The sequence below is a fragment of the Primulina eburnea genome, chromosome 11 (assembly GCF_022965805.1).
Source record: "Primulina eburnea isolate SZY01 chromosome 11, ASM2296580v1, whole genome shotgun sequence".
In the NCBI taxonomy this organism is placed as follows: Eukaryota; Viridiplantae; Streptophyta; class Magnoliopsida; order Lamiales; family Gesneriaceae; genus Primulina; species Primulina eburnea.
Window position 1 is genome coordinate 29,539,329 of NC_133111.1, and position 17,132 is coordinate 29,556,460.

General features: G+C 37.2%; 1 protein-coding gene across 1 annotated transcript; it reads left to right on the forward strand.

Moving 5' to 3' along the window:
- The first annotated feature begins 14,452 nt into the window (after nt 1–14,452).
- LOC140804961 (U-box domain-containing protein 1-like) lies at nt 14,453–17,031 on the forward strand. The gene is made up of 2 exons (XM_073161128.1): nt 14,453–14,780; nt 14,908–17,031. The coding sequence occupies exons 1-2, from the start codon at nt 14,696–14,698 to the stop codon at nt 16,974–16,976; spliced, it is 2,154 nt and encodes a 717-aa protein (XP_073017229.1). The 5' UTR covers nt 14,453–14,695; the 3' UTR covers nt 16,977–17,031.
- The last annotated feature ends 101 nt before the right edge of the window (nt 17,032–17,132 follow it).

The following is a 17,132-nucleotide window of genomic DNA, read 5'->3' on the forward strand; positions in this document are numbered from 1 at the left end:
GTCAGACAGTGAGTCAACCTCCGAGGCAACAGGCTCAAGTGTTTGCATTGACAGAAGAGCAAGCACAAGATGCACCAGATGATGTTATAGCAGGTAACTGCTCTCTTTATGGTTATCCTGCTTATATTTTGATAGATACGGGTGCATCGCATACATTCATATCAGAACGATTTGCATTGTTCTATTCATTGCCTGTTGAGTCTTTGTTAGAGGTTGTATCTATTAATTCTCCGTTGGGAAGTGGATTGATATCTGTAACTACGGTTAAACATTGCATTCTACAGTTTGAGGGGCATGAGATTGACCTAGATTGTATAGTATTGGGTCTAGCTGATTTTGATTGTATAGTCGGTATTGACATGCTAACGAAGCACAGAGCTACCGTGGATTGTTTCCATAAGATTGTCAGATTCAGACCCGAGATGACAGACGAGTGGAAATTCTACGGGAAGGGTTCCAGATCTCGGTTTCCCTTGATTTCGGCTCTTATACTATGAACAGATTGTTACAAAAAGGAGCAGATGGTTTCTTTATTTATGTTGTAGATATGCAGAAGTCGAGCCCGGCAGTGGCGGATTTGCCAGTAGTACGGGAATTTCAAGATATTTTTCCAGATGAAATCCCAGGATTACCTCCAGTGCGAGAGGTAGATTTTAGTATTGATCTTGTACCAGGTACCGTCCCTATTTCGAGAGCTCCGTATAGGATGGCACCCATCGAACTAAAAGAATTGAAAGCACAGTTAGAAGATCTTCTGGCCAAGGGATATATCAGACCTAGTGTATCTCCTTGGGGCGCTCCGGTGCTATTCGTGCGAAAGAAAGACGGTTCGATGCGATTGTGTATAGACTACCGACAACTGAATAAGGCAACAATCAAGAATAAATATCCTTTGCCTAGAATTGACGATCTATTTGATCAGTTGCAGGGATCCTCTGTCTATTCTAAGATTGATTTACGTTCTGGGTATCATCAGCTCAGAGTTCGAGATGTAGATATACCGAAGACAGCATTTCGAACAAGGTATGGACATTACGAATTTATTGTCATGACTTTTGGTTTAACCAATGCTCCTGCGGTATTTATGGGCTTGATGAACCAAGTGTTTCAGAAATATTTGGATGAATTTGTCATTGTTTTCATCGATGATATTTTGGTGTATTCGAAGAACAGAAATGAACATGCAGAGCATCTCAGAATTGTCTTGCAGACGTTGAGAAACGAGCAATTGTATGCAAAATTGTCAAAGTGTGAGTTTTGGCTGAATCGCGTTGTATTCTTGGGGCATATCATTTCTGGAGATGGTATTTCTGTTGATCCGAGTAAAGTGGAAGCTGTAATCAATTGGCCAAGACTGACTTCGGTACCAGAAATACGCAGTTTCATGGGTCTGGCAGGATACTACCGAAGATTTATTCAAGATTTCTCCAGTATTGCAAAGCCGATCACACAATTGACACAGAAGAATATGCCATTCGTTTGGTCAGAGGAGTGCGAGTCTAGCTTCCTAGAACTGAAGAAAAAGCTGACTAGTGCTCCAGTGTTGACGATACCTTCAGGTACGGGTGATTTCGTCGTCTATTGTGATGCTTCTCACAGAGGTTTGGGATGTGTACTTATGCAGCGAGGTCATGTGATCGCATACGCCTCAAGACAATTGAAGCCACATGAAGTTCGATACCCCATTCATTATCTGGAATTGGCGGCTATCGTATTTGCATTAAAGATTTGGCGTCATTATCTCTACGGCGAGAAATTTGAGATCTTTTCCGATCACAAGAGCCTAAAGTACCTATTTTCTCAGTCAGAATTGAACATGAGGCAGCGTAGATGGCTTGATCTATTAAAAGATTTTGATTGTGAGATCAAATATTATCCAGGAAAGTCAAATGCAGCAGCGGACGCATTGAGTCGAAAGGTTTGTTCTCTATCCTTATCGACGATAGGTGTTACAAAACTCGTTGAAAATTGCTGTTTCTCTGGACTAGAATTTGATACAGATAGGAGGCCACTACGACTTGCTGCTATTCAAGTTGAGCCAGATTTGATCATGAGGATCAAAGAAGCACAGAGAAGAGATCAAAACGTGCAAAGATCAATTCAAATGGTCAGATCAGGGAATATGTCAGAATATCAGGTACATGATCATGTGCTGTACGTGAATAACCGTCTTGTTGTGCCAGATATTACAGAATTGAGACAGCAGATTCTGTCAGAGGCACATTGTAGTCGATTCAGTATTCATCCTGGTGGCAGGAAGATGTATAATGACTTGAAGACACAATTTTGGTGGAAACATATGAAATCAGATATTGCAGAATTCGTGTCTAAGTGTTTGAACTGCCAACAGGTAAAAGCTGAAAGGAAGAAGCCCGGAGGTTTACTTCAGAGTTTATCTATTCCAGAATGGAAATGGGATCACATTTCCATGGATTTTGTGACGAAGTTACCTCGATCATCTAAAGGCTGCGATGCGATTTGGGTCATTATTGACAGATTGACCAAATCTGCTTGTTTCATTCCGTACAGAATGACGTATAGACAAGATCAAATGGCGGAGATATATATTCGAGAGGTAGTCAGGTTGCATGGAGTGCCGAAGTCTATCGTATCAGATCGTGATCCACGATTCACTTCTCACTTTTGGCACAGTTTACAGCAGGCCTTAGGTACGACATTACACCTGAGTACTGCTTATCATCCTCAGACAGACGGACAGTCAGAGCGGACTATCCAGATATTAGAGGATATGTTGAGAGCCGTTGTGCTAGATTTTGGCATTAGTTGGCAAGATTCCCTACCTCTTTGCGAATTTTCTTACAATAATAGCTATCAGACGAGTATCGAGATGGCACTGTTTGAAGCTTTATATGGTAAGAAATGCAGATCTCCGCTATATTGGGATGATATCTCAGAAATACCAGAACTGGGGCCAGACATGATTCGTGACATGACTGAGAAGGTGAAAGTTATTCAGAAAAGAATGAAGACAGCACAGGATAGACAAGCAAAATACGCCAATGTCAGACGTAGACCGTTGGTATTCGAGCAAGGAGACAGAGTATTCTTGAAGATTTCTCCTTTCCGAGGCGTTGTTAGATTTGGCAAACGAGGGAAGTTGTCTCCTAGATATGTCGGTCCTTACTAGATCCTAGAGAAGATTGGCGATCGAGCTTACAGACTTGCTCTTCCTCCTTCTCTATCCGGTATACATGACGTGTTTCATGTATCAATGTTGCGAAAATATATGTCAGATATTTCTCATGTCATTCAACCCGACGAAGCTGAACTTGATCAGACTTTGAGCTATGTGGAACAACCGATACAGATTCTTGATCGGAAAGGTAAGCAGCTCAGAACGACGATTATTCCACTTGTGAAAGTTCAGTGGAGTCGTCATGGCATCGAAGAAGCGACTTGGGAAACAGAAGCAGATATGCGCCAGAAACATCCCGAGTTATTTCAATAATGTAAGTATTTGTTTAGTTTTGATGTGATTACTTTTATACTTGCATTGATAAAATGACATGCGATTTCGAGGACGAAATCATTTCTTAGAGGGGAGAAATGTAATGCCTGAGATTCTGGTAGATAGTTGAATACGAAACGCAAGAACAGACGGGGCGAAACAATGTGATAAGATATGAAATTTGGAATGTGCAACACCGCACCCGCGGTAGAATTAGACCGCACCCGCGGTGCATGGACAGTAGGGTGCCCAAATTTGAGTTTGCAAGACCGCACCTGCGGTCTTAACCATACCGCACCCGCGGTGTAAGTCCAGTAGGGTTATCGCACCCGCGGTCCCAACTTCACCGCACCCGCGGTCGATGCATTATGGAAAATATTAGAACTACCGAGGGCATAGCGTACCCGCGCTCCTAGTGTGACCGCACCCGCGATGCTGCGTGTTACGAAAAGACAAAGCCATGTGTTATAAATCATGCAAAGTATATATAGTGCTGGCTTCATTTCCTTCTTGCTCAGATGACACAGCCGAGAGAAAGAGAGAAAAGGGAAACTTAAAGAAGAAGGAGAAGTCTTGCTCTTGAATTTAGATTTCGCATGATTTAGCCATCCAAATCATATTCCGAGTTAAGAATTGTGTTCCTTGCTTTTAAAGCTACAAATTGATGTAAGTATTGTTTAATTCTAGCAAGTTTCACGATTTAGATGTTAGAGGAATTGGAATATGATAGTTATATTATGTTCTTGACGTATTGAGCATGATATATTTGTGAACAGATCGAAGAACAGATATCATATGCAATTATTATGAAATTCAGCATAGTTAGAAGTACATTATATCGATTTTGAATATGGTTTTGTGCATAGGAGTTGAGTATGAGTTGAGGATGATATAGTGTTGATATCTGTTGAGATTTGGATTGACCGGTGTTAAGAATATACGTCGTTATGCCGTCAAATTGTATCGAGATTACGTAGTGACTTGGATATGTGTTGATTAGATAAGAGATTGATAGATTTTGTATCAACATTTCCATTTCAGATTCGTATTGTCAACCGTGACATCAACTGTGCGACGAAAGGTATAGTACATGTTTTGTTTGGGGAATCACGACTCAAATGAGCTCACATTTGAGTTTCCCAACCAAAATCACATACTTGTTTTATTGTTTATATCTAGATATGATTATGATTGGTTATAGATTTGTTTATAGAACTTGTATACAAATCTTGCTATGCTTTGTTTACAGATCATGTGGCATTGCATTAGAATGATTATGCTTGTTTACAGATTGTGTATTCATGCATTAAGATAGGACAGTCTGGAGATCAGGCAGACTACTAGACGTTCGGCGATATCACAGCTTAGGGGAAGATCACCGCCCCTATTGTAGACGCGGATACAGATCAGGCCGAAGTCTAGGAATAAGACGGACAAGCACCTCGATTGGGAGGGTAGGTGACAGACAGTGCCGTCTTATTCACAACGGGATCCCTAGAGTTCTAGTCGAGTCGCGTCTAGAAATGATTAGACTCGCATTGCATGATTATATATGAATGACATTCATATTAGCATGTTTCATGTTTTAGATTGTTTTAATGCATGTATACATGTTTATACTGGGATTTGTTCTCACCGGTTTTCCGGCTGTTGTTATGTCTGTATGTGTGCATAACAACAGGTGGGGCAGGATCTGGGTCGAGACAGAGATGATCGGGTTAGCGTGGAGATCACGGGCGTAGCAGATGAACCAGTAGTTGTCTTTTATTATGTACTGTATTTTAATACTGGTTAGTTGAGGACATACAGAGCAAGACATGTATTTTGTGTTTGTATGTTGTAAATTTAATAAAGAATTATGCTCGTTTAGTTACATTTGATTTAATGTAAAAAGCGAAAAATTGACCCATATTTTAGAATAACGATCCATTTAATCCCAAGAAAAAGAATTAGAGCCCGGGTCCCCACAATTCTCAACTGACTTGAATCAGTTTCCCAACTGATCGTTCAGTTTTAAAATTTTACAAATCTTCTCACATAAGTTAACCAATTAAAAACTTATTATATTCTAAATTTTTATGACGTGACTAAATTTTTATGACGTGGCATATTTTAAAACCGCTCATTATTATATACACACGATTACAGCACACGTGCACACATTTTTATTCAAAATTTTTCTCGGGCTGACACGTGTCCAGAATTTGAACAGTGACGAACAAAAGCATTTTGCCCGCTTCACTTCAGTTCTATTATTCACAATTACAATCAGTTTCTAAGAGTATACAAATTTCAGAACTTATTCTCTTCAATTTGCAGATCACTACACTTTCCGAAATGGCAAACCAGATCCCAGCCCATATTTTGAATGCGATGGTCATTGATTTTAACTCGGTTCTATCGATTCAAGAAGCAGACGTTAAGAATGTATTTCTAAAGCTTGATTCGGCAGGTCTCGGGATGTTCTTAGGACAATCTTCTCAGAAGATATACCTCAAGGAGGTCAATGAATTCTATCGGAAGGGATTTATCACTACTAATGACACTATCTCTATGACTATCAATGATCAGTTGCTACTCATTTCTGAAGAAGCTTTCGGAGAAATCTTATCTTTGCCAACTGATGGTTATGTCAGCTTTTCTGAAGTAAAAACTCAGGACATTGAAGAAATGCAGTCTCGATTATCTGCTGATGGATGGAAAATCAAGGTTTCCGATCCAAAGAAGGAACTGAAACCAGAAATTCAGTTGTTAGCTGATATCGTGGCAAAGGGAATATTAGCAAAAGCCGGTTCTTATGCTACTCTTACACTCGAAAAATTCCAGTTAATGACCATAATCATGGGTGAAAAGAAAGCAAATTGGAGATATATTCATTTTAACATCTTGAAGAATATGCTCAAGTCATCCAAACAGTCATGTGGCTTTGCCATCCAAATCAGTTATCTGTTAAAACTGAAGGGTTTGGTAGCTGAAAATGCTGAAACATCATCAAAATTCAAGGTCTTTACTGCCAAAAACACCTTGCCATCAAAAACCAAACTAGAGGTTGAGCCATCACCAGTCAAGAAGGCCAAAACAGCAAAAAGGAAACTGATTCTCAGTGAATCAGATTCAGAGAAAACTCCTTCCCCTAAGCTTGTCAAGAGACCAAGGACTCAAAGAACCAAACCAATAACAACAGTGGAAGTCATTCCACCTGAGAAAATTATTTAATCAGCTGCTCAACAGCCTATTCAGGCTATCCCTTTGCAAGTAGTCTCACCTGATGATTCAGTTACCAAAGCAAAGACACCAGCTAAGGTAAGAGCTCCCTTGACTCTTGTAAATCGCCCTACCATCTTGCCTAAAATAAAATACACAAGGATTGTTTCTGGATATTTGGAGAATTCAATTACTCCTACGTCACCCCTTCTATCACAAGGATAGGATTTCCACTAAAGGACTTTGATCACATACAACACTTGTACAGACCCACTTCAGTTAGGACTTACCCACTGCCTAAACTGAAACTCTTAGTATTACAAAATGATCTCTGTACGTAACTTATCTTAGCACTATTGAATTAACAAATATTACAGAGTGCTAGTTTGCTCAACTTGTAGCCTTGATTGCTACGAATAAATCAAGTAAGAGTGAGCTGAGATTTTGACAGAGTAATAGCAAGTTTTGAATGGTGTATCGTTGCTTCTTCTTTTTCTTCTGCGATATTTATACTCTTCTTTTCCAACGGTAATCTTGAGATAAATTTGAATCTTTGTATCCGTTGGTTTCCACTTGATTATTCCTTCGATATTGTTTGCTTCATTTATTGTAATTCGGCGTCTTAATTGCTTTGTCCGGAATGCGTTGTTTTAAGTAGTCTTGGTTGTTGTGCGGCGCTCTTGTAATCTGTTATGTCTTCTTTGTTCTTTCCCGAGACATCTTCAGTTGAGAGACTTTAAGGCATTCGGCTGAATGTTTTAACTGATCAGTTTACTCTGTATCATTGTATCAGCTGATTTCAGTTGATAAGTTCAGTTGCCGAATTTGCTTGCGCGTATCAGTTGATTCATATTTTGTTAATCAATTGATTCATGTTTTGTCAAACTCCATAGTCTAGTTTCCAACAATTTCCCCCTTTATGGTGTTTGACAAAACCAAGTGATTTAAGATCGAATAACTGAGCTCTTTGTAGATAATAGATTACGCAACTGAATCATAAAATAACTGGATTCCTTGTAGATAACATAAAGTCTGAGAATATAATATCAGTTGATTCTAATAATCTGATTAATTCTTCTTTGTTCTTTCCCGAGACATCTTCAGTTCAGAGACTTTAAGGCATTCGGCTGAATGTTTTAACTGATCAGTTCCAACTGATCAGTTTACTCTGTATCATTGTATCAGCTGATTTCAGTTGATAAGTTCAGTTGCCGAATTTGCTTGCGCGTATCAGTTGATTCATATTTTGTTCATCGATTGATTCATGTTTTGTCAAACTCCAGAATCTAGTTTCCAACACCTTGTTTTCAGTGTCCGCTTGCTACCTAGGGTAAGATGGCTGTCCATACCCTACCTCTGATAACATCTCTGATGCGCCAAACCCCTGTAGTTCTGACAATAATGATTATTAAGCATAAGGGAGCCCATAATAGTGCACTCGGATAAAGTGCTATTTTCGAGATAACTCGGGTAGAAATCATCCAGAAGCTTCAATGAGAGCCCGGGCGTCTGGCAGCATAGGGAGAAGATGTCCCAAGCATTGTCCTGTTTGGTTTCTGAAGAATTCATCTTGCAAAATTACTCTAATTTGGGCTATCCATGTAATATCTCGGGTCATCAATGACCGGGCTCCTATGGGGGTGTCAGGCAATAATATTCAATTATCTCCAAAAATTTTATATTGTATTTGATAAAGATCGATATGAGCTTTTAAAGTATGTACTGTGTACCGGTTCGAAAAATCAATGTACAGTTACAACATTTGATTAAGTTATCAAACATTTTTATCGTATTACAGGTACAGATATTTGTATGACACTTGCAACATATAATTTTTAAACATTTGTGCCAATATTATAATCCATGCATCACTTAATTCATATCGCACTTCTTGTTAGACAACATATTCTTCCGCTTTGTATTTGTGAGGCGGGTCAACCTTACCGATATTCAGAACAAAAAGTAATATTCTTAGCATAAAAAATAGTATTTTTTCATAGATGACCCAAATAAGATATATATCTCACAAAATACGACCCGTGAGACTGTCTCACGTAAGTTTTTGTCATTAATATGACACAATGTATCAATTATATTCATTAACAATATCACATTCATTTCAGGGAATGAAACATATTGATCAGACGACTTTCGATATTTAGTCATGTTTTTAAAAGAACTAAAATCGAACGATAAAACGTACCTTTGAAATCTTCTACTTTTAATAATCTAACACAGTGCACCAAAGATCAAATACAAATCATGCAAATGTATATGTGGACCTCTTACAACCAAATGTTACATTATTACATCTTAGAATAAAAACAAGCCTAATACATTTTTTTTAAAAAAAAAAAAAAACAAGGCTAGTACAACTGAAGACAAAAGAATTGATAAATAATTAATAAACTTATATTCTTTCACATCTTACAAACATAGCTTGAAAGAAAATTACACAATATCTTTACAAGATTTAATGATTTTAATTATGGTACATATTATGCATATATCACAATACAAAAATAACAAATACTTAAATATGTATTATAAACATAGCTTGAAAATTATAATTTTCTATAAACTTTACAAAAGTATGTTATTTAAAAAAAATCAACAAATCTCTGCAACGAATACACTCTCTTTATACGGTTATTTTATAAAAATAATGAGAATCTTCTTATGCCTTTATTTTCCCTTTCTCACTTTTATACCTTTTGCAAATCTAATTATATAAAACCACTTTCCACAAGCTGAAGAAAATACCGAGAGATTATTAGAATTCAAAAAAATTATGAGAATTATGGATAATAACGTAGTCCATGATATAATTAATTAATTATAATATTATTAATATTTCATCAATACCTTAACCAAATAAATTTGATGTCTTCAGCATAACAACATGATATATGTAAATTATCAATGTACGTTTATATTTCACATTAAATCAATATTATTGACAAATTTTATATCTAAATCGATATTCTCGAAAAATATTGACAAATCATAATATATTTAATGAATATTCACCCATTTAGATCTTATATAATTTTATTTCACAAATATTAATTAATCTTATATCAATATACTTTGGGAATATTGACGTACCTTAAATTTAGAGTAATATTATTTATGAATATCATCAGATTCTAGATCTTCAATAAATATAGGGTAAAAACTTGTGTGAGACGGTCTCACGGATCAAATTTTGTGAGGCGGATCTTTATATGGATAATCCATGAAATAGTATTGCTTTTTATGCTAAGAGTACTACTTTTTATGGTGAATATGAGTAGGGTTGATCCGTCTCACAGATTGAGATCCGTGAGACGGTCTCACATGAGACCTACTCTAAATATAGATAAATCTTCATCTTAGATCAATAGTTTTAAGAAATATTGACAATCTTATTTCAAAACTTTTCAAGAATATTGATAAATATTATATTTTGGATCAATATTAAATCTCAATATTGTCCTATTTCATGAGCATTAACATAAAATTATAATTATTTAACATAAAATTAAAATGTATTCTATTACGAAAGCATCAATATAAATATAAATATTTGGCTTTTCAAGAGCATACAAACAAAGACTAATAATAAAATTATTTAAAAGTTTTACTTTGAAAAACACTCGTGATGATAACATGTTCTAAATTTAGAATGAGTCTCATATGAGACCGTCTCACGGATCCTAAGTTGTGAGACGGGTCAACCCTACCAATAATCACAATAAAAAGTAATACTCTTGACATAAAAAGTAATATTTTTTCATTGATGACTCAAATAAAGATCCGTCTCATAAAATACGACTTGTGAGACCGTCTCACACAAGTTTTTGTTCTAAATTTAATAGAGAAAAAAGAGATGCAAAAATTAATGATAGAATCAAATCTCTTCCTATTTACGGGATAGAGAGAGTCATACACTGTGGGAACCCGGACGCTAATCATTTCTTTAATATGTTTTAATATCAAATGAAACAATTAAGTAATGTGGGACATAAATTTTTTTTTTAAAATACACAGCGGAATCGTAATGTAAATCAATCTAATTTACATATTAAAGTTAAAGTACAAGTCTAGTAATTTATACATTTTTATTAAACTAGATTTCAATTACTATAGATCAAGTACTGAATCCTAGTCCATTTCTGAGCCCAGATCTCCACGCTATCTAGTCCAGCCTTGTTCTCTTCTTGACTCTTATCTTGTCCCATCTATTGCCATGCACACATACAAACACAACAACAGCCGGATAACTCCGGTGAGAATTATATTCTAAGTATAAATCATGTATACATGCAATAATAAAAACAATATAAAAGCATATAACAGATATTCCTAACATGTATCAAAACAATAACATGAATCAAATATTCATCACATATATTATAATCCTAAACATGAATCACTATCAAGAATAAATCATATTCTAAACATGTATCATCATCAAGCAATGAATCACTCTCCGTGATTCTCAGACTCAGACTCGACTCAATCCTAATCTAGGGATCCCGTTCGGAATAAGAACATACACCCACCTACACTCCCGATCGGGGTGGTGGTATGTTCTTATTCACGGACTTTGGCTCTTTCCATATCGAACACCAGTACTAGAAAAGACTCCAGTTCTATCCACTCCGATATAGCCAAACGTCCGGTGTCCTGACCTAACCGTCATGGACTATGGCCCTATCGCCAATATCCTATCATGCGACAAATTGCAATGGGCCAGTGACGAGTCCTCACTATCCGGCCCTTCTGTCACAAGATCAAATGTCTACGACTAGGCACATTCGCCTATAACTCAAGACATACATTGTCTATAAATCCATAGACCAAATATATTAATTACATTCAATTGCAAATAACAATGCAATAAAATAAATTATGTGATTTAGGGAAACTCGAGTCAAACCTCACTCGGGTTGTGCAATCCCAACTCAACATTAATTTATATCTTTATCTTCTCGCTCTGACAAAGACGAAGTCCTGAATTCAACTCTATCCGTATCCAATCTGATAATGACAATCAAATAGGTATAATATCAATAAATAACTCAATTTAATACATGTTCTGATCAATACTCAAATCAAAATACAATCTGATCTATGTCAATCGACATAGGGTGCTACAATACAATCTCAATTAATACTGTATCTGCGTAATATTAATCCACTGATGTTTAGCCGGCATAACAGTACAGTCTCAATAACCTCGTCAATATCAATATCACAGATATAATACCAGAATTCATAATCAATATCGGTACAACTCAAAATCTCAATAACAATACAAATCTGATATCGAGTCTCAATCAATCAACTCCGAAAATCATAACAATTACATAAACAGTCTGTTCTTTAATCTGACTTCAAATATACGATGTCTACTGTATCAGAAACATCATATCTGATTCATATTCAATTCTGACAATATCATAATTCCAAATCATGTCTAAACGTAACAAAACTTACGTCCAGTTGTAGCTGTCGTCGCTAGGAACTCGGTACTGTACTCGGATTCAAAATCAGAAGGACGGATCACTTGTAAATCACAAATCTCCCGTAAAGCTTCCTCGGTGCTTCCCTTCTCAATTCTGAGGGAAATTGCTTGTATATACATATATATATATATATATATATATATATATATATATATATATATATATATATATATATATATATACGTCGCACATAAAATAGGCAAGTGGCTTGTTCTGGTTCTGCATGCCGCGCGCATATGCGCGTCCAAGATCTGCGCATATGCGCCGGAAGTACTGTCTGGGCTACTGGACTACTCGCGCATATGCGCGCACTGACATCGCGCATATGCGCGAGACCTACTGTCTCCGCATACATCAACTCACGCATATGCGCACCTTACTTCCGCGCATGTGCACGAGGTTTTCTGGAATCCTATTTTAGCTACTGGACACCTCGCGCATATGCGCGCCCTCACGCCGCGCATATGCGTGGGGTCTTCTGCCAAAACCGCGCATATGTGCGCACTAGATCGCGCATGTGCGCGCATGGCATTTCCCTCGTACATAATTCGCGTCTTTTCTCGTCTTTCCCGGTCTACTCCGTTCCGTCTATAATTACTTCATTTAATCAAGAAATCATCCCAGATTAATCTCAGATTACGGTAAATATACCCAAATCAATTCTGATTACGGTAATCAAATTCTCGGGTCTTATATTTCTCCCCCTCTAAGATATGATTTCGTCCCCGAAATCACAAGCAATCCACTCGTGGAATACAGATAATCATATCAGATCTCAAATCGGATACAAGAAGGAGATGTACAGCAACTACAATAAACTCATATCAAATTCTGTCTTTCAGATAATTTCTTTGATGACCTGTACACTTTATTGTCGTTTCAATAGCAGAATAGCTTTCATTCTGGACTATTTTTCTTTCACGGATCTCTAATTTCAGACGGGAATAATTATTCAAGGAGTATACTATCATAATCCTACTCGAAATAGCTTGTGATAGAATCAATCACAACTATTGGTTATATAACATCCGTATATACCCATCAACAGCTCATAATAAATCCACATTAATATCTCTTATCAATTTGATAATTTCAATCAGGTTAGATTCAATCTTCAACTTTAAATATCAACAGTCATCATCTGACGTCGACATATTCAGTCTATTTATTCTGAGTTGTCTTTATTTTCTTCGTCATATCTTTGATCCTATCATATCCAATTCCAGGTATCAACGCACTATCATTCCCATACGAAGGAAATCTGCAGTTCTCACTGTACAATACCTCGACTAAGCTATTTCGATACTCATCTAATAGCTATTATTGTACAATACTTCATCAGGTGCTAAAACATCAAGTAACTAGTGCTAAAATCCAGCACTACAGTTCCTGGATATCCTCCAGTATCTTGATAGTTCGCTCTGACTATCCTTCAATCTATAAACCATAGATGAGAAATCATGCTATACATTCCGCCAAAAGTACTACATCAACCAAAAAATCACGGTATGATATAATCAACTCTGGCATTCAATACAATCTAACCCCTTTTCTAACATACCTCTCAGTCGTTTAGTCATATCTGTACGTCATCCTGTACAATATAACATATGTCGATTTGAACAATCGTTCAATCATAACCACATCCTGGTATAGTCTTGGTAAGATTCCGGTAAATCTATCACCAGATCTATAGAATTGTACTCCTATTTCTATTCCGAAATCAATAATCTATATAACCAAACTCCTGGTTTTTATCTTCCTGTCTTCATCAGTGTGATTTAGACACTTCAAATCAGATTCTAACATAACTGATTTCATTTGTTTATATCCAAAACTGTCCGTTCGAATTATCACACATTTCCTGTTCCCAGAATAATACTGAATCTACTACTGTGTGGCATCTGACAATTCCTGTCATTTCAAATTCGAAATATCTGACACAAACAAATCAGCTAATTATATAAAAGTAAATCCAATGTAGTAAATGATTTAGACAAAAACTTGTGTGAGACAGTCTCACGGATCGTATTTTGTGAGAGAGATCTCTTATTTAGGTCATCCATGAAAAAGTTACTTTTTATGCTAAGATTATTATTTTTCCTTGTGAATATCAGTAGAGCTGACTCGTCTCAGAGATAAAGATTCGTAGGACCGTCTCACAAGAGACTTACTCAATGATTTATAGTTCATATGTCACCACGGTCCCAAATTTAAGAAAGAGATCGATTTCGAAATTAAATTATAACAAATCTATGGTCTAACTAAAAAACAAGACAAGTTCGATTTATAACACTAGGATTTCCAAATAATGGAGTTGGGAGTAGACTTACACGCTGTGAGAATACAAAGGGACAGCAATACAAATTATTCTTACATAGCATTGTCAACAATATTATAGATTACAAAAATTTGATAATTCATGTATGACCAAAGACTGAAAGCAAATACAACCTCACCTGGTGCCTAGTATTATTGTAAGGGAATACGACTAACCCCGTAGGCCGGTATGCCCTCCAACTGGCAGCAGCTCAAGATTTCAAACATCGCTTTCCAGAAGCCGTCTTCTTGTCATTTACACAACTGTACAAAAAGTACGGGTCAACCATCCATTCGATTACTTTAATTTTGAGTAGCCAACTGATCAAGATTTGTCCAAGTAAATAAATGATAATGAAAGATGGATCCGTGTGACAAATATGGACTGAAATAATTAACAAGAATGTGAAGCCATGGGTGAAATCAATCCTCGTCTGATGGTTTCCACAGGATTTCATCCTGCAGGAGAATTGCTGGAGTCGTTGATTCTCGTTTCGAATGAAGTTACATTGATTGAGACTATCCCTTTCGTGCAGATGAAAAACGTCACGACAATGGTCAGAAGGATCGGGTTGCTTTCTTCACTTTTTGAAGAGATTCAAGAAATCGATAAACCACTTCCACCTTCTTCAATCTTGTGCCTTGCGGAGCTTAATTCTGTCATTCAACGAGTCCAAGTTTTGATGGAAACTTGCAGAGAAGGTAGTCTTACGTGGAATCTCATGCAAACGGAACACATCTCGCATCAATTTTATGCTGTAGTAAGAGACATGGGAAGTGCACTTACTATTTTACCTCTGAGCTTGCTTAACTTGACAACAGATACCAGAGAGCAGGTTGAACTTCTTCACAAGCAAGCTAAACGAGTTCAATTGTTTGTCGACCCTGTGGAGATTCAAAGAAGGGATGAGCTTCTTCAACTAACCATCACTTACAAAGAAAGAAATAGAAAGGACAAAGGATTTGTTGACTTCGGAAGAACTGGTGAAATTCTGAGCAGCATTGGTCTGAGAAGTCCTTCGGAATATAAAGATGAGATTTCAAAACTAACTGCAGAAGCTGAGAAGCAAGCAGGCACAGGTGGGTTGATTGTAGTTTCTAATATCAACAACATTATTACTTTGCTTTCAATCACAAAAAGTGCGATTTTCAAAGAGGATGAACATCCACAGAATCAAGAGGATGTAAAGAAGCGAAAAATGCCATTGAACAATCGAAATGATACATCATATTCTCATTCCATGTGGTTCAGCATACCTGATGAATACCGTTGCCCAATTTCACTCCAGTTGATGAACGACCCTGTCATTGTGGCATCAGGACATACTTATGACCGGAATTCCATAGCCCAGTGGATAAATTCAGGGCATCACACATGCCCGAAAAGTGGGCAAAGGTTGATCCACATGGCTCTTATACCAAATTATGCGATGAAAAGTTTGATACACCAATGGTGCCAGGAGAATAACGTTCCTATGGAATCTGCTTCTTCCTCTTCGTATACAGATCAAACAAGTAATAAGAGGAGATCAAGTGAGACAATCACTGACCACATTTCAGCAACCAAAGCTGTTGTAGACGCAGTAAAAATTACAGCTGAATTTTTAGTAGGGAAGCTAGCGACAGGATCAGCAGACATACAAAGGCAGGCCGCATATGAGATTCGTTTACTAGCAAAAACTGGAACGAATAATCGACAAATAATTGCCGAGGCTGGATCCATTCCATTTCTAGTCACTTTGCTAGGATCTCAGGACTCCAGAATCCAGGAAAATGCCATTACAGCCTTGCTCAACCTTTCCATATATGAGAACAACAAGATTTTGATTATGGCAGCTGGTTCAATCGATAACATAGTAGACATCCTATACTCAGGGAAAACAATGGAGGCAAAAGAAAACGCGGCAGCAACAATCTTCAGCCTGACTATAATAGATGAACACAAGATAACTTTTGGTTCTCATCCAAGAGCAATTCCAGGTCTGGTGGGGCTCCTCGGAGAAGGAACTACATCTGGTAAAAGGGATGCAGCAACAGCACTCTTCAATCTTGCACTTTTTAATGTCAACAGGGAAAAGATTGCACTGGCAGGGGCAGTTCCATTGCTTATAAACCTCTTGACAGATGATAAAGCAGGAATCACGGATGACGTCTTAGCTGTGCTCACCCTTCTTATGCGTTGCACTGAAGGACTTCAAGAAATGAGGAAGAGCAGGGTGTTGGTACCTCTACTTGTCGATCTTATGAGATTCGGATCTTCAAATGGAAAGGAGAACTCAATAACATTACTCCTGGGGCTCTGTAAGGATGGAGGAGAGGATGTTGCTCGGAGACTTTTAATAAATCCACGCAGCATTCCCTCTCTTCAAAACTTGGCTGCCGAAGGGTCACTGAAAGCTAGACGAAAGGCCGATGCTCTGCTTAGAATCTTGAACAGACACTGCACTCAGATTACAAATCCTGTTCGATGACACCCAATTACATCTTCAGGGCAATTTGTACATTATACGTGTATAGAACTCCACCCTGTTGAACATAGATCATGTGATTATCAAATAATATCCTCTTCCATTCTTTGTACATCACTTGCTAAAATGTACAGCTTTGAAGGACTAGTTTCTTGAATT